The following is an 18,541-nucleotide window of genomic DNA, read 5'->3' as shown; positions in this document are numbered from 1 at the left end:
CCGGCTTCATCCAAAATTGCTATTCCGCTGGACGAAGCTATTATGGAGTCAGCCACTACCATATGGCAGACTCCGGCCTCCTCTCCGCCTATGAACAAGAGAGCGGATAAGAAGTACTTCGTCCCGGCAAAGGGCATGGAGTTCCTCTTCAGTCACCCACAACCAAATTCTTTGGTGGTCGAGTCATCCCAGCAGAGGTCAAAGACTTCTCAGTACAAATCGGGGGGATCAGACAAAGATGCCAAGAAGCTAGAGCTGTTTGGCAGGAAGGTATATTCCTCTTCCACCCTGCTACTGAGAATGGCAAATGATGCGGCACACCTAGCGAACCATAATTTTGATAATTACTCCAGGCTTACTTCTCTCATGGATTCACTTCTGGAAGATAAGAAGCCGGTGTTAAAGGCAATTGTGCAAGAGGGCTATGCAGCTTTGAGAATGGGAGTCCAGATCGCCCTGGATGTGGCAGATATGGTGGCGCGCTCAACGGCTACAGCAGTGGTCATGCGTAGAGAATCTTGGCTCCAGACATCGGGTATCCTGAGGGATCTACAGGCGAAGATCGTGGATCTTCCCTTTGACACGCAAAAGTTGTTCACAGATTCAACCAACTCGGTCCTCCACTCTAGTAAGGACTCGAGAGCTACACTCAGAACCCTGGGTATTTACACTCCTCCATATAGGAAGAAAAAATATTACCCTCAGCAAAGACGCTACCTGTACCAACCACAGCGTGCACAGTATCAATGGGGCTACGACCAAGGGCGACATCAGCAACAGTACAGAACTCCCAGACAATGTTCTCAACAAAGCCGTACACCCTCGGGACAGGCCCAAAGGCAACAAGTTTGACGGGCATGTTGAGGGCTGCACTATCACTACCATCGCGCAATGCCACTCTCATCTCATGTTCCATCATCGCCTCAGACCGTTTCACTCCCAATGGCAAAAGATCACCGCAGACAAATGGAGATCATAGCCACAGGTTACGCGATCCCCTTCCAGTCGCTCCCACCGACGAAGCCTCCTTCCAGGCCTCACCTCCGGGACGCTACCCACGAGGCGAGGCTCAAGCAGGAGGTGGACCACCTTATGTTCATAGGGGCGGTGGAAAGAGTGCCGGAACAATTCCAGGGGAAAGGTTTTTATTCATGCTACTTCCTCACAGAGAAGAAAACAGGAGGCTGGAGGCCCATGTTAGATCTTCGGGGCCTCAACCGCTACTTACGCAAGCAGCGTTTTCGGATGATTACAGTCGCCTCCATACTCACGGCACTGGACGATGGAGATTGGTTTGCAGCCCTCGACTTACAAGATGCTTACTTCATATAACGATCCACCCAGCACACAGGCGCTTCCTCCGCTTCATGGTCGGCAAGGAACACTTCCAGTACAGGGTTCTTCCGTTTGGCCTCTCCTCGGCCCCCAGAGTCTTTACCAAAACCCTGGCAGTGGTGTCAGCCTACCTGCACAGACAGCGGGTGTTTATATTCCCATACCTGGACGACTGCCTACTGAAAGGGGCCTCGAAGGCGGAGGTCCTACGCATGATCTGCATCACAGCGGACACGTTTTCTTCGCTGGGCCTAGTCCATCAACCTCGCGAAGTCAAAGACCGACCCCACACAAGACATAGAGTTCATAGGGGCACGCATAAACTCTGTCACAGCAAGGGTGTACCTACCTGACGCCTGCTTCTGCGCCATCACTTCGCTGGTGCAAGTCATCACATACAGCCCCACGGTGCCGGTCTTAACGTGCTTACAGCTGCTGGGCCACATGGCGGCAGCGACGTTTGTGGTACAAAATGCCAGATTGCACATGTGAAGCCTGCAGCATTGGCTGGCGAGCGTCTACAAACCGGCATCCCACACTGTCCACAGGGTGGTGTCGCCCACGACAGAGGTGCGCAGATCCCTGGCGTGGTGGGTAAACCCCAAGAACCTGCTAGCAGGGGTGCCTTTTCACCAACCACAAATTTCTATTTTTCTTACTACCGACACCTCCCACACAGGATGGGGAGCGCACATCGGCGACAAGGTGACGCAAGGGCTGTGGTCTCCTGCGGAACAGACACTGCACATAAACATACTGGAGCTCAGAGCAGTGTTCAATGCCTGCAAACATTTTCGAGACCACATATATGGCAAAGTAGTCGGAATCAATACAGACAATACCTCCACTAAGTTTTACATAAATCGACAAGGAGGAGCCTGATCCCGTGCCCTGTGTGCGGAAGCAGTCCGACTGTGGAACTGGTGCATCGCCAAAAACATAACGTTGAAAGCCTCGTACTTGCCAGGCGCTCACCATGTGAAAGCAGATCAGCTGAGCAGGCGCTTTGCACTCACGCATGAGTGGCAGATCCGCTCCGATCTGCTATGACCGACCTTTCATACATGGGGGTTTCCCTAGATCGATCTGTTTGCCACCCAGCACAACAAGAAGTGTCCCCAGTACTGCTCCAGGGCAGGAGTGGGGCGGGGGTCCCTGGGGGACACATTCATGATTTCATGGAAGGGCCCCCTACTTTACTCATTCGCCCCCACAGCGCTTATCCACAAGGTCATGCAGAAAGCCAGAAGGGAGAGAGCTCGCATGATACTAGTAGTCCCAATGTGGGATCGGCAGCAATGGTTTCCCTTGCTTCTGTGCATGTCGGACCGCCCACCGCTCCCTCTACTGGTGGCTCCGGATCTACTCACGCAGGCTCAGGGGTCCATAGTGCACCCGCACCCTCAGGGCCTGCGCCTACAAGCATGGCTAATCCATAGCTCAGCTCCTTAGAAAGCACATGTACGGAGGGAGTACAACAAGTCCTGGAATGTAGCCGAAGGACCTCCACCAGGAAGACTTACAAGCAGAAATGGACTCGATTCACAGCCTGGTGTTCCGCCAGGCAATTAGCTCCCCTTGACGTTCCTATACCGATAATACTAGAATATTTATTGGACCTCAAGAGGTGCAGGCTTTCCTTATCATCACTAAAAGTCCACCTCGCCGCTATATCAGCCTTTCGGCATACAGAGGAGGGGCCCGCGGTATTCGTCCATCCTATAGTTACCAGGTTCTTGAAGGGGTTGGTAAACCTGTACCCCCCTCGGAAACCGCTTCCACCTTTGTGGAGCTTGGACTTGGTGCTCAGCACGCTAACGGGTCCACCTTTTGAACCATTAGCCACAGTCCCTCTACGTCTCCTTATGATAAAAACAACCTTCCTCTTTGCAATTATGTTAGCTCGCAGGGTCAGTGAGCTCGCAGCAGTTATGGCAACGCCGCCCTGCACAGTATTCTCAAAGGAGGTGGTAACCTTACGGCTGCACCCAGCCTTTGTTCCAAAAGTTTCTTCAGAGTTCCATCTTAACGAACCAATAGTTGTACCCTCGTTTTACCCAAAGCCTCACAGCTCCGGCAAAGAGGCACGCCTGCACCTTCTGGACGTGAGGAGGGCGTTGACCTTCTACATAGACAGAACTAAATCCTTCCGGAAAACGGACAGGCTTCTAGTGTCTCTCGCTCCCAGGTCAAAAGGGGAAAGTCTCTCTTCAAAGAGAGTTTCAAAGCACATTGTGTCCTGTATAAAAATGTGCTACGAGCTTCGAAAGACTCCTTTGCTGGCCCCGCCTAGGGCTCACTCCACCAGGGCGGTGGCGGCATCAACAGCCTTCTTCAAGGGCATCGCCTTGAGAGACATCTGTAGAGCGGCGACCTGGTCATTCTACGACACCTTCGCCAAGCATTATGCCCTACGTCGGGTATTCCAAGAGGATACCCATCTGTGACAGCAGTCCTTTCGGGTGCAAGCTGCACATAAACTGATTACCCACCTCCTTTCTTGGGTTACTGCTGGGTAGTCACCTATTGTGGAGCACCCACGGGGACACTCAATGAAGAAAGAGAAGTTACTCACCGTAGTAACGGTGGTTCTTCGAGATGTGTCCCTGTGGGTGCTCCACCACCCGCCCATCCTCCCCGCTTCGGATCTCTGTCTAGTGTTTTTCAGGAGCATTCGAGGCGGTTGGTCAAGGAACTGGTGTGGACCGGATCGCGCACGTGGCCGGGGGCGCGCAGGGGAGCAGTGCGTGCCGGCGCATGCGCGATCCAGGAGAAACTGCTGGAAGATTTCCGATCTGCGGCACCGGGTGAGCCCGACACCTATTGTGGAGCACCCACGGGGACACATCTCGAAGAACCACCGTTACTACAGTGAGTAACTTCTCTTTCTCCACTGCTGTATTAAAATAAGTTTTAGTTTGTAAATATTCTCAGTGTGAACATCCTCTGCCTGCCTGTTGGGAAGAGGCAAACGGTCCATGTGCCTCCTTTTCAGTAGATTACAGATTGGTTTCCATGTGTCTGAAATTTCTTCTCAACAATTTTGAAGCATAAAATATCTTATTTTCTGTCAGCCAGCAAAAGTCTCATTGTACAGCTTGTGTGCATTTTAGTCAAGGATAGCATATTAAATATGGCTTGATGGAGAATAAGTTGTTTTTTAAAAAAGGCAGTAGTCCAATAATTTTCTCCCCTGTTGTTTCCAGGGAAAAGCCCAGCTTACACTTTTACTGTATTTTACCCCATAGTCGTACTTTCAGGTTCATCTGAAAATTTACTTTGAAATGTATCTATTGGTTTTAGTCAGAGGTCAGGGCCCCATTATGTGAGGCACTGTACAACATGTAACAAAAAGAGGGCCATTGCACCTGTGAGTATGCAAGCTAAATCTAGTACCATGAATATAAGTCAAGCACCAACTTATATGTGTATTTCTGAATCTGTGAGCTCCTGGTCTAAGCTTGCTAATATGCTCTTACACAATGGCTACATCTACACTACAGACATCTTTTTGAACGAAGCCTTTCCAGAAGATCTCTTTTGAAAGAACTTCTTTCGAAAGAGCATGTCCTCACACAAAAAAAGCAGGTAAAAGAGTGAGCTGCTCTTTTGAAAGAGAGCGTCCACACAGCCCCCGCTCTTTCAGAAGAACAGGACAGGGGTCAAAGAATCAGGTGCCACGAGGACTGCTCTTTCAAAAGAAAGGCCCTGTGGAGCATTTACACATTTTCTTTCTAGAGAAGCTTTTGAAACAAGGTGTTCTTCCTGAAAAGGGAAAGGAAGAAGAATTTCAAAAGGAGTGCCGTGTTCTTTCAATTTACTTTTGAAAGAACACTTTTTGTGTGTAGACACTCTGTGGGATCTTTCAAAAGAGCCCCCTTCTTTCGAAAAATCTTTTGAAAGAACTTGCTAATGTAGACACAGCCAATTAATTTAGGTCATCTCATGGTGTGCTCCCTTTTACATATACAGCCCAAGGCTGTTGTCTATTTTATTCCCCTCTGTGGCCTCTTGTCCTGGAACAAAGAAAGAAATAAAGTTGTTGGGTGCTTTTGACTGGTACTTTGTGATTAGTATCACAATACACAGTGACATTTATCTATTTGATGAGAGCACATGTCCATATAATATATTTGATTTAGTGCATATTTCAAGATTCATACATACTTATTTTGAAGCATCGCTGTAAGAAAGAAATGTTTGTTCTTAAAATTTAACGCGTTGCTTAGAATTTCTTAGCTATAGCAAGATAAAACATACTTATAGAATATTATAATTCTACCATTAGAATGTCAAAATCAAAGCCTTCATTTACTCATTATAAATTTCCAGAATGTATTGAAACTGAATGATTAAAATAAACATCCAGAGGGGAAGTGAAGAAGGTGTGGGGCATTTGGGTTATGCCCACAAGAACACTGATTGCTTAGTTCATCTGCCCAGAAAGCAGACACAGATTGAAATGAACCGGTCTTTGTATTAAAGTGGAAAAAAAATTAGAAGGTAAAATATTTTAAAATTTGCCAGAGCTGTTGAATGAGCTCTGATAGATTTATATAAAGTGGATGAGATTCTGAATTTAACTGTAGCTGGTAGCCAAAGTAGTTTTTTTTCTCATACATTTTTCACTATTGTTTGAATGCTATAATTTCAATGTATGGTTCTGGCTAAAATTCCTGCTATTCTAAATTAACTGTGACAATGTAAAATATTCCATAGTTTTTGTGTTAGATTTGAAGCAATCTGGTGGGTGTGCTGCTTCTTTCTTAGTTTCTATTTTTTACTAAAATAGAGTAGTGAGAAATGAAATTATTGTGCCTGCTTCAGAGATGAGAAGATTTTCTGCACTTGTCTTGAACAAAGACCTTATGGTTTTTTATAATTATGAATAGCTGTAAAAATACAGCTGAATCAGGGAGCACCTTCAGGATGCATGACCTGTATAAATCTAGGAGCAAAGGATGCTCAAGTGACCAGAAGCATGTGCTCTGCTGACTTTTGTTTCTTTAATCACTTAGACACACTTTCAAAAATCCGATCCAAATTAACTCTACAAATGAATACAATTTTCATTATGAGACCTTCTATTGAAACAAGGTTCTGTAATCGAATGCCAGAATACTAATTTTCTAAAATAGTATTTTTACTGGAGATCCTGACAGTGCTCTAATAATAAATACCTAGCACATATAGAGGCCCTTCTAATTTCAAAAAGTTGTTCAGATATTCGTTTGCAACGACATCCATGTGAAATAATTATTTCTGTTTCACACTTGGTGGAAACTGAGAGGTAAGTATCATACCCAAAGCTGCCTAGGAGGTTGATAGTATAATCGTTCTTGTTTTAGTTCAATCCTTGTTCTCCTAGATTATGCTACCACTAAGGTTCAGTTAAGTGATGTGGGTTTATTTTAAATGTGGGTTGTTTTTTTGTTTGTCACGAATGCAATCCTTGTATAACATTCATTATTTCCAGTTTTTCCAGGTGGTTGTCTTTTAACTAAATTTTACTGTTTTATAAAGCGAGTGATAGACAGTCAAGCAGACAAATTGAAAGAACTGGACAAAGAGATTCGCCCCTTCCGACAGAATTGGGAGGAGGCAGACATCATGAAGACCAGTGTGGAATCCCTCCAGAACAGAGTGACTGAACTGGAAAGTGTTGATAAAACTGCAGGACAAGGAGCTCGAAATACAGGTGAGCATAAGGACAGTGGAGTGGAATACCACCAGAAAACGAAATTAGATGTTTTAATCATTTTGTTAATGGAATGACACTTCCTGTCTTGGTTGTCTCTCAGACTTAGTTCTTATCTTTGTACTCAAGGAACATAGCATTAATTACACTGAAATTTAATTGCAGATATTTTATCACCTGCTCTTAGAAAGCAAGTCTTTTAGGGTTAATATAGTCCTAGTAAACAAATTAGTTAGTTATTTTTATGTGCTTGGAAATCAGAGAATCATAGAACACTAGAACTGGAAAGGACCTCAAGAGGTCATCGAGTCCAGTTCCCTTCCCTCTTGGCTCCATCTAGATCATCCCCGACAGGTGTCCGTCTAACCTGTTCTTAAATATCTCCAGTGATGGAGATTCCACAACCTCCCTAGGTAACTTATTCCAATGTTTAACCACCCTGACAATTAGGATGTTTTTCCTAATGTCTAATCTAAACCTCCCTTACTGCATTTTAAACCCATTGCTCTTTGTCCTACCCTCAGAGGCCAAGGAGAACAATTTTTCTCCCTCCTCCTTGTAACCCTCTTTGAGGTACTTGAAAACAGCTGTCGCGTCCCCTCTAAATCTTCTCTTTTGTAAACTAAACAAGCCCAGTTCTTTCAGTCTTCCCTCATAGCTCATGTTGTCTAGACCTTTAGCCATTCTTATTACTCTTCAGTGGACCTTTTCTAGTTTCTCCACATGTTTCTTGAAATGTGGTGCCCAGAACTGGACACAATACTCCAGCTGAAGCCTAATGAGCTCTGAGTAGAGCAGAAGAATGACTTCTCATGTCTTGCTCACAACACTCCTGTTAATACATCCCAGAATCATGTTTGCTTTTTTGGCAACAGCATCGCAGTGTTGACTCATATTTAACTTGTTGTCCACTATCACCCCTAAGTCCTTTTCCACAGTAATCCTTCCTAGACAGTCGCTTCCCATTCTATATGTCTGAAGCTGATTGTTTCTTCCTAAGTGGAGTACTTTGCATTTGTCCTTATTATACTGCAACTATTTGCCTCAGATCATTTTTCCAGTGTGTCCAGATCATTCTGAGTTATGAGCCTATCCTTCAAAGCAGTTGCAACCCTCCCTGGCTTGGTATCATCTGCAAACAAAATAAGCGTACTCTCTATCCCAATCTCTAAATCGTTGATGAAGATATTGAATAGAACTGGTTCCAAAACAGATCCCTGCAGAACCCCACTTGTTATGCCCTTCCAGCGTGAATGCAAACCATTAATAACTACTCTCTGAGAATGGTCATCCAGCCAGTTATGCACCCTCCTTATAGTGGCCCCATCTCAGCTGTATCTGCTTAGTTTATTGATAAGAAAATCATGTGAAACTGTGTCAAATGCCTTACTAAAGTCTGGTGATATGACATCCACCGGCTCTCCCTTATCCACAAGACTTGTTATCCTGTCAAAAAATGATATCAGATTGGTCTGGTATGATTTGTTCTTTACCACCTTATTTTTTATCGTTATTGTTCATCACCTTATTTTTATCCAGATGTTTGCAGATGAATTCCTTAAGTATTTGCTCCATATCTTTCCCCACGCAGAAGTTAAACTGACTGGTCTGTACTTTCCTGGGTTGTTCTTTTTTCCATTTTTGTACATGGGCACTATGTTTGCCCTTTACCAGTCTTCTGGAATCTCTCTTGACTTCCAGGACTCTTCAAAGATGATAGCTAAAGGCTCAGAAACCTCTATCAGCTCCTTAAGTATTCTAGGAGGCATTTCATCAGGCCCTGGTGACTTGAAGACATCTAAATGTTTCCAGATGTCAATTTACAGTCTTGTATATCTAGTAGAGAATGTTTGATGTGAAGAACACAATGAAGTTTGCTTGTTCTCACATTGAACAAAGTGATTGAAAACCAAAATTATGAGTACAATGTTGACAATTTTTTAAGGGTTCAGGCAATATAGTATCTTGAGGTATTTATTTATTTTGTGCTGTTGATTTATTAATGTTGTATTTTTTTTTTTACAAAATAGTTAAATTATTCTTTCTCCCCCTCCCCCCACAATCCCCTTTCCATTTTTTCCTAGCCGTACTGGAGACACAGTTAAGTAGACACGATCAAATGCTGAGTGTTCATGATATTCGTTTGGCTGACATGGACCTCCGATTCCAGGTGCTAGAGACTGCCAGCTACAATGGAGTATTAATTTGGAAAATTCGAGACTATAAACGTCGGAAACAAGAGGCTGTCATGGGAAAGACTCTGTCCTTGTACAGTCAGCCCTTTTATACTGGATACTTTGGCTACAAGATGTGTGCCAGAGTTTATCTTAATGGAGATGGCATGGGAAAAGGGACACATTTATCACTGTTTTTTGTCATAATGCGTGGAGAATATGATGCCTTACTTCCTTGGCCATTTAAACAGAAAGTGACTCTGATGCTAATGGATCAAGGACCTTCTCGACGTCACTTAGGAGATGCTTTCAAGCCAGACCCAAACAGCAGTAGTTTCAAGAAGCCTACTGGAGAAATGAACATTGCATCTGGCTGCCCTGTCTTTGTGGCCCAAACAGTACTAGAAAATGGAACGTATATTAAAGATGATACTATTTTTATTAAAGTCATAGTGGATACATCGGATCTACCAGACCCCTGACATATAAGCAGGAGGCAAATTAAACAGAAGACAACTCCATTTGGGGGTTTTCTATCAGTTTGTCTTCAATCAGAGGTCCTAAAGCACAAAGGACCATCTTGTGGAACAGAAGGAAGAGTTTGAAGGCATAACTTCATAGGGTCCAATGGCGAAAGTAGCAACACATTAAGAAATCATACCATGGTATATTTTCTAATAGAACTAGTAATACTTACACTCTGAAGAATTATTTATCCCTCATGAGGATAATGATTACAGTCAGAGAGGGTTTTTTAACTTATTTATGCTCTAGTCAATTGGAGGTGAAAAGACATGTAAAGTATGTGCTAAGTAAATTTTACCTGACTTTTCTTCATTTAGACTAGCATACAAAAAAGTTCACCTGTGGGTTAGCTGGAAACTGTCAGCATGTTAAGTAAAAGAAGAAATGATCAAGTAATGTTGCAACTATGATATAATTACTTTGAAAAACTAAGTGCAATCGTGTCTGAAATACAGTATATTGTCTTTTTAAGGCCTCATCTGGTCTCTGTTTTAATAATTACTTTATCAGAAGCCCTTGAAAAATATCTAGGTCTTCTTGAAAGTATCTAAATCGGAATCATATTTTTATTTAAAGTTCTATTAATAATTGTTACAGAAAACATTTTATTTTAAAGGCGTTGATAGACTGATATTTCTTGGAAGAAAAATAGAAGATATCAAACACTGGTTATCACTTGTGATAAAAAAGAAATTGTTCAACTATTGATGTTATTTCTCTTTAGAAATGTAAACCTACAATATATGTCGTAGTTAATGACACTATTTCAAAACTAAGGAAAAATCACTCATGGATGCTGTGCATCATTATCAGATTTATAATTGTTTTCACCCTAAAATAGGGCATTTGTTGAACTTTGGAGTTCTAAACGGAATCCTGTACGCTTTTAAAGTTCTGCCTCATGCTTTCCAATCAAGCTATATATATGTATATTGCTGACAGCATAAATGTGCAACACCTAATATTTTCAGTGTGAGGAGGAGGATTAGTGCTGAAATGCAGCCAGTCATGATCCTCTGAGTTCATTCTGCACTGGCAATCATTGCATCTTATTAAGGATGTATGATCAGAAAGCAGTGGAAAGATGATGGTGGCCTGCATGCATATATGTGCCTTAAATGTGACGTGCTGCTTTTAAACCATAGCTTTGTATTTAGATTAATTATAATATCCAAAATGGTAGGTTTAACTGGACTTCAGGCAAAATGTGAGCCCTTAGATATTTAGCAACATGCAGAATAGAAGCAGAAGTCCAGGTTTGGATTTGAGAGCTTCTGTGTTTTCACTACCATGGAATCCATCATGTTCGGGTGCCAAAATTGTATGCACAGTGCTCCTATGGAGTGTGGGCTTTGATAGTGCCTCTAAGTTAGCATGAAGGAAGAATTTGTGCTTCCTCACCGTCCTGTTTAAGGAAGGTGGCAGTGCTTCAAATGGACTAATCCAGGAGTTCTGAGTGGATATTAATGTATACGTTTATTGATGTCTGTTCATGGCAGACTGACAAGCATCCTGACACACAAATGCACAGATTTCTTTGCTATAACTGCCCGAGCTTCAGCAGAAAGCATCCCCTAGTCCTGAGCAGGCTGATTGCAACTCACTTTGTTTATCTACTTCTGCTTGTAGTCTGAAACTAGTGAGTTTAATGGCATAGCTTAACTATGTACCAGTCATCTGGGTGCGACTTAAAATCTGAGTGCTGCTTAGAGCAAATGGGAGAAGCTAATTAGTGCACCTTTGTGCATCTGAAAGAGTATGGTACCTCCCTGCTTGATTGTCAGCTGGTGCCCATTCAGGTTTCCACTTTTTGGGGCATAGCCACAGTATTTACCTAGGGCTCAGATGAATTCATGCCTTTATAGTGCAGCTTGTCTCTGTTGCCGTTGTCTTTTATGGCTGTGCCTTCACAAACTGTGCCTGCAAGAAGTACTTTCCTGTTGCAAATATACAGTGCATGCTAAGTGGTCCTCATGGGTTTTCCAGGCACCTGCTAGAATACTGCCTGCTTCCTGGCATCCAAAACATTCCATAGCAATCAGTCTTCCTGTTCTTGCCTTCCCACTGTCCAGGTCCTATATTCCTTTTATGGTGCATAGGTGACAACAGGTGCAAACTCTTGTAAGGAGGCATGTGCTAATGTTTCACTTCTAGCACAGAAGGAGGACTTCCTGCAGAAGATCTGTATGGCACTTGCAGTTTTATGCAGGCAGCCTAAATAAACCCATCACTTGTGCTTAGAGCAAAGGTTCACTCAACTTGCATACCATTCTAATAGTCATGAATGTAGGCAACTGAGCTTTTGTGTATGTGCATTACAGAATTTTACTGAAAACAGGATTCCCAAGTGGAAATGTCCAAAGGGCTCTGCTCCCATTGCTAGTATATGTATTGTGAAATTTAAATGAAAATATACGGTCACATAAGAACAGTTTCTATCCTGTTTGAATCTGGGACTGATTTAGGTGAGATTTGTATCATAATCAGGCCACTGAGTGTTTTGCAATTCTGTAGCTGCAGACTCTAGGTCTTACAGTGAACCTGTACTCCTGAATCCAAGCTCTTCATCAAAAAATGAACAAGCGTGAATTTATAAGTATCAGAATGGTAGCCATGCTAGTCCGTGTCTGCAAAAACAAGAAGTAGTCCTGTGGCTCCTTACAGATGAGAAGATGTATTGGAGCATAAGCTTTCGTGGGCAAAGACCCACATCATCAGATGCATTCGAGTGGAAATTCCAAAGGCAGGTATAAATATACAGGCACAGGAGAAGAAGAGTTTTGATTGGTACTGTATTTTCATATTTAAAAAAATGTAAAGCTGCCACAGAATTTCCAGTTTGTGCCCCTGAATGCAAAACTTATCTCTATCCTCCTGTGGAGTACATGAGGCCTGAATTATAATATCCATCTCTACAGAACTTGCCAAATATCTCCATACTGTGAATTTTTTGCTGTATATGTACATGCAATGGAAGTATGTAACAGAGAAATGAGATCAAGAAATGTAATCCAAATTTAGGAGAAAAGTTCCTTTGTGCTTTACTGTCTTGTAGGTCAGGTAAAATTATATTTTTCAGACATTTGGTTTTTTTTCTTCCTGGGTATCTTAAAACTTTCCTAGGCACTGTCTATAAATATGTCTCAGAGGGCACACCTATGAAAATCCATGAGCCTCAGTGGAGTTGCATGAACACAGTGTTGGGCCCATGGAATTTGAGTTATTGTGCTAATCATTACTATAAACAGAATTTCTTCATAACAGAATCTTGGCATTGCTATTTAATATTTTTTGACTCTCTCACTTCCGCTGGTACATCTAGCAAAAAGATTCCAGTCTGCCAGAAGTTGCATCTTGTTCATTGTGCACTACAGATACAGTAGATATGCATGTGTTGTTTTTAGCAAGTCTCAAATTCCAAACAGGATGAAACTATTTCAGCATTTAAAGACCAATCTGTGATCCTTATGCGTGACTGCATCTGCATTACTTCTCTGTTGATCTTAAGGGGATCTTGTTCAGCTATTGTCTACATGTACGCCTTCACAACTTAAGTCAACTGCTGACTCTTTATATGCAATGTTGATTTCAGCCTTTTACTGTAAATTTGTTCTTCTCAAAGAGAATGTGCAATAGGAAAACAGAAAAGGGTAGCTCAACTTCAGTAAAAATGAAAATTAATGGGTAACATGCTAGTTATCTTAAAGATAAGATGCAGTTTAATTCCAATTCCTAACTGGTTTTCCTACTTGGAAAAGGAAAGTTCAAGATATGAAATGTGCCTGATGAATCTCTCAAATGCAAGGTAATGGAGATCTGAGTTTAGTTGTAGTTTTAAACTATTGAACCCATGAATGTTAGGGTACGATTGTACTGCTCAAGTTGCTACCAACTTGCCCTGATGATGGCATGTTGCGACTGAGTTTAAAACCCACCTATTTGTTAACTATAGTCCATCATGCTGAATAGGCATTTCACCAACAATGCAGTTTCTGTTAATATTGGTGCTCTGTGGTGCAAGGCAGCAAAGCCTGTAGGCAATGGTAAGAGAAGTATTCTGCACCTCCTGACTAAATCAAATGTTACTGCTGTCTTGATGCCTTGATGTTTAACTATGCAAATATATTAATAGGTGGTGGGAAAAAATAATCTTAGGTAATGAAGTTTAGTTTCAAACCTAGTATCTTACTTTTCACTGTTAGTGTTCTCTATATATTCTGGATTTGTCGTCAGGCAAAGAATTGTTTGATGTAGAAGTTGTCAAAATAATCCCAGCCCCCAAATTAGTTTTGGTCGACTGGTGCAAATGTTTTTCTGCTCCTGTTAAGGGAGACTCATGAATAGTAGCAAGCCCTGGATTCCCACACTCCAAATACGAAGACTCAGCACACTGCACTCACGAACTGCTTTGTCTCATAGAAGTGGGTAGCTTGCCGGATCCTTCTAAAACTATATGGATGCTCTTTGGAGTGGCATCTAGTTCACACATCCTTCCTTCCACTCAGTTAATCAGGAGATTCAGGGTTTTAAAATAGTTGGTGCTGGGCAGCTCAGAATAAAGAGGTGGGACAAAAGATTGTTGGGTTTTTATTATTTGGGAAGTAAGAAAATGGAAGAACAGCTAGTCCCACTGCCCACCTCTTCCTGGGGTTCCTGCAGTGTCTTCAATACCTCTCAACTTCTGTTGACCTAGAAATGGTAACTTCAAAAAAAAAAAACAAAATCTACCCTGAACTTTGATCTATTTGATAATGATTCTTCATGCTTACTGTATAGTACGAAGTGCTTTTCATTTACAAAGCATTTTACAAACAAGAACTAAGCCTCACAAGAAACATTCACATTTTATAGACAGGAAAACTAACGAGGAGAGGTTAAATGACTTTGCCCAGAGCCACAAAAAGAGCCTGTCTTGGAGCCAAGGTTAGCTAAGAGGTTCTTGTCTCCTAGTACTATGTTCAGATCATAGGAGCTCACCTTTTCATGTCCTTGTCCCTTAAAGGAACTGAAAAACAAATGAAGTGACATATTTTAAAGACCTGCAGTCAAGACTGTAAGGGCTAGAATTAAAAATATGAGCTGTCGTGATTTGGGGGCATGCATATGACACCCCACAGGTCACCAATCAAAGTACTTTTCAATTGATCTTTTTATGGTGCCCTCGTTTTAGGGGATTGATTTTTAAGGGCTTGTTTAGGCAGGTGACAAAAGTGTTTAAGTGAATTGATTTTGGTTTTATCAACCTTTACTGTGATCCTTTCTTGATCAGTTTAGCTGAGCAACAAAATTGAGGGCTTTCCTGTTGCTTCCTACCTTTTAATCTGAGTCTTCAAGACAGTGCCAAATGGAGGAAGGTCAAGGGGTAATTTTGGGTGCAAACTCAGAGGCATCCCTTAAATTCTGGAAGAGTTGAGAGATACAGCACACAAGGGGATCTGTTTAATCCTATTTCTCTTCTAATTTATTGGCAAGACTGTAGCTTTTGTCTTCCATTCCATGATTTTAGTGTCTATATTAGGCCACACTTTTTCCAAGTTAGGATTAGTTCCTTAGGGTTCAAATAACATCTAAATTTCACAGAGATACACCTGATCCAACATCCCAGGATTTGTGTAAATTCAGATCTGGATCCTAACTCTGTGGTTTTTGGTTCATCCACCCACTTAAGCAATGGTGTGGTGTTTTTTTACCTTTTGGTCCTTTGGAACTAACCTGTCAATTTGGTAGCCAGTTCCACGAGGACTTTTTAACTTCTTAGCAATGCCAGTGGCCACTCGCACCATTGCTAGCAGTGGGATGCGTAGTGAGAAAATTTGACTCTGTGTAAGGGTTACTGTGATAAACCAGCATTACCATATGTAAAGGTCATTCTCCTGCCTAGAGTGTTCTGAGCTTTAAATTTGGTTGTAGCTCATCCTTGAAAGGACACATTTTCCAACTATGACCTGTCTCACTGGCAGAGAGTTGTATAATCTGCACTTGTGGAATGGAAAAGTTCAGGCTTCCATCACTGCTGATGCACCATCTGGTCCACACATTTATTTTTCCTTGTAGCTCTTGTATTGGGGGTTAATATGACTTCTTGATTTAATAGGGGAATAAAGGGGAAAAGTCAGGATTTTGTATGAGATAGAAAACCCCAATAACTTAGTAGTGACTAGGGGATGCTAATATCCTAATCAGAAATAATGGGCTGTAGGTAGGTCCATTCCTCTCGGACAAGTAAGATAACCTTTGAAACACACAAAATAATATACTAATTGGATTAGCTAAAAGCTGACATTTCCAAGAAATTCTCTTAAGAAATATCTGTAGAAAATACATGAGTAATCAAGAATAGTGTAAAAATTAATGTTTAGAAAACTGCGTAACTTACATTTTTTCTCATACTCTTCAGTGAATGGTACACCTGTTTATGTTCAATTTTACGATCCAAAAACAAAGACCAAAGAAGGCCAACCTCATTTGATTGTGTATATTCTGCCTGTCTTAATTATCAATAGCTGTAAGGATACAGTGCAAGTGATCTGGTAACTAGTGGTACTCGTACTTTTTTTTTAAACGGGGGGGGGGAGAGACTTAAAAATGTATAATTTATTGCTCAGCAATAACCATGTTGTTGTTAATAATAATGAGGCAACATGTCTTAATTTTCCAATAGCATTATTATATGTTGTACTTCAGTTGTATACTGTGTTTTTTGATATTTATTTGTGTTTGGAGGTCTTGCTATGTCTTTTGTGTTTTAATGCTATTACAAGAACAGCGTGTATAAGAGTGTAGAATGCAAAACTATGAAATGCTAAACTGTCTGTTATTAAAGGAAAAATAAATGTAAGTAGGAAACCATATTTTAAAAAACAAGATGGCGTATTGGAATTTGAATGGCTGGAGCTTATTACAGGGTAAACTTGTAAAGTTTCACCTTCACTTATATGATGACTAGGTAGGGCTCCATGAATAACTGATAGACCAGTATGACATTATTATTACATTTACTTTTGTTTCCCACTGGAGGCTTTGCTGTGGGTTTGAACAGAATCCCAACTTCCATGTGTTGAGTCGCAAGCAGAATAAAGTAGGAAATTAGTGTGTAGTCTGACATTAATACAATACTGTAGTTACCAGGCAGATAGAGTAGAAGCAATTAAGATGGGTTTTCATGCATTCATATGAAGCTGCCTCCTCCGGAGGATGCTGAAGGAGAGTGTGTGGCTTGAATTTCCGGAAAGTGTAAATTAATTTTTTCCACCAACAAAGTTACTGCTTTTTTAATTTTGAGTTCTAAACTTGAAACCAAAAGAAAAGCAGAGGGAGAGCCTACGGATATGGAAATATTGTAACGTGTTGAGAGTCCACACAAAGTTACACACACTCTCAAAATCATATAAATTACAGTGCTACTCATTTGCATATAGGTTTCAGTTGAGATAAAGGGAATTATCATGATGACCAACGATGAGGAGGGAAAACATGATTTTTGTCCACTGTGCAACCTTCTCAGATTGCACTTAGCTCTTCTGTTTCCTGGCCTCCAGTTTTCTCCGCTCCCCTCTCTCTGTCTTCCCATTTCCTTTTCACTTTCTTCACCTGTAGCAGGAGTGGGCAATAATTTTTGATGGGGGGAAGGGGCATGTCAAGATTTTGGAAAGTGGCCAAAGGGGTGTGAGGTCGGGGCTGGAGGCTGGGGGCAGAAGAGAGCCCAGTGTGGGGGGCAGAAGTGTGTGTGGAGCCTGAGGGGGATTTTAAGTGAAAGAGGGGTTTGTGACCTGGGGCAGATAGTGGAGTGCAGGATCTGGTAGTAGCATGGGTGCAGGAAAGGATTCTGGCCTGGGGAAGGGATTTAGGAATGGGTGCAGGGTTTGAGAGGGTGTTGTGACCTGAGTTGGAGGGAGGAGAGTGCAGAAGCTTTGGTTGGTGACTCTGGGGAGGAGGTTGCAGGGCAGGGTTTTGGAGTGGCGTGAGCTCAGTGCAGGAGAGGTTTCTGGCCTAGGGGAGGGGTGTAGGAGCAGGTGCAGAGTCTGGGAGGGAGTTGGGGAAAGGGTGCCAGAAGCAGGATCTGGCCAGGAAGTGCTTAACCTAGGAAGCTCCTGGCCAGCAGCACTCAGGCAGGCTTCTCTGCCTGCTAGGAGCCCCAGCCCATTGGCTGGTCCATGTGGCTGTCTATGCTGGGGATGGGGAGGGATTCAGTGCACTTGCCCCCCCCACCAGCAAAATCTCTTAGCTCCTATTGGCTGGAAACCAGCCAGTGGGAGCTGAGAACTTGTGTGCACTGCCCCCGCCCCCCACCAACAAAAGTTCCCAGTTCCATTAGGCTGGGTTCACACACTATCCCCAGCCCAGTAAAAAATCTCAGCTCCTGGTGGCTGGAAACTGAACAATGGGAGCTGATGAATTGTGCTGCACTGTCCTCATCCCCAGCTGTAGGGGCCAGCCAGCAGCCCAGTTAAAAGGTTTGGCCAGCCAGATCCAGCCCTAGGGCCCTGTGTTGCCAGCTCCTGGCCTACAGTATAGTCCCCTGTTCACTGCTGCTTATAGAGATACAGATTTAACCCTACCCTACATGGCACTGTCCAGTGCCTCTCTAGTACCTCTGGAAGGCTAGCATGGAACTTGTCCAGCTACAAACTGATGTGGCAAGTGTTATGAGCACCTCACGCATCACGCTGGGTGCAGAGTCTAAGCAGCCTTCAGAGTGGTGAAGATTCGGAGGAGGACACAGACATACGTGGATGTGAAACACCGGACAGGAGGAACACGGGGACCCTGGCTGCACTCAATGCTTTGTACACAGCAGAGTGCCAGTTCT

General features: G+C 42.6%; 1 protein-coding gene across 1 annotated transcript in view; it reads left to right on the top strand.

Annotated features, from left to right (window-relative positions):
• The window catches only part of TRAF3 (TNF receptor associated factor 3), a 112,443-nt gene extending 96,138 nt beyond the window's left edge, over nucleotides 1-16,305 (top strand). Inside the window, exons 12-13 of the mRNA XM_074996468.1 lie at nucleotides 6,859-7,033; nucleotides 9,118-16,305. Coding sequence (XP_074852569.1) covers nucleotides 6,859-7,033; nucleotides 9,118-9,689 — 747 coding nt within the window. The 3' untranslated portion in view covers nucleotides 9,690-16,305. The remainder of the gene's footprint in view (nucleotides 1-6,858; nucleotides 7,034-9,117) is intronic.
• Nucleotides 16,306-18,541: the final 2,236 nt, after the last annotated feature.

This window comes from Carettochelys insculpta, chromosome 6 (assembly GCF_033958435.1).
Source record: "Carettochelys insculpta isolate YL-2023 chromosome 6, ASM3395843v1, whole genome shotgun sequence".
Taxonomy (NCBI): domain Eukaryota; kingdom Metazoa; phylum Chordata; order Testudines; family Carettochelyidae; genus Carettochelys; species Carettochelys insculpta.
The sequence above is the reverse complement of the archived record's forward strand: the minus strand, read 5'-3'. Positions and strand labels throughout refer to the sequence as shown.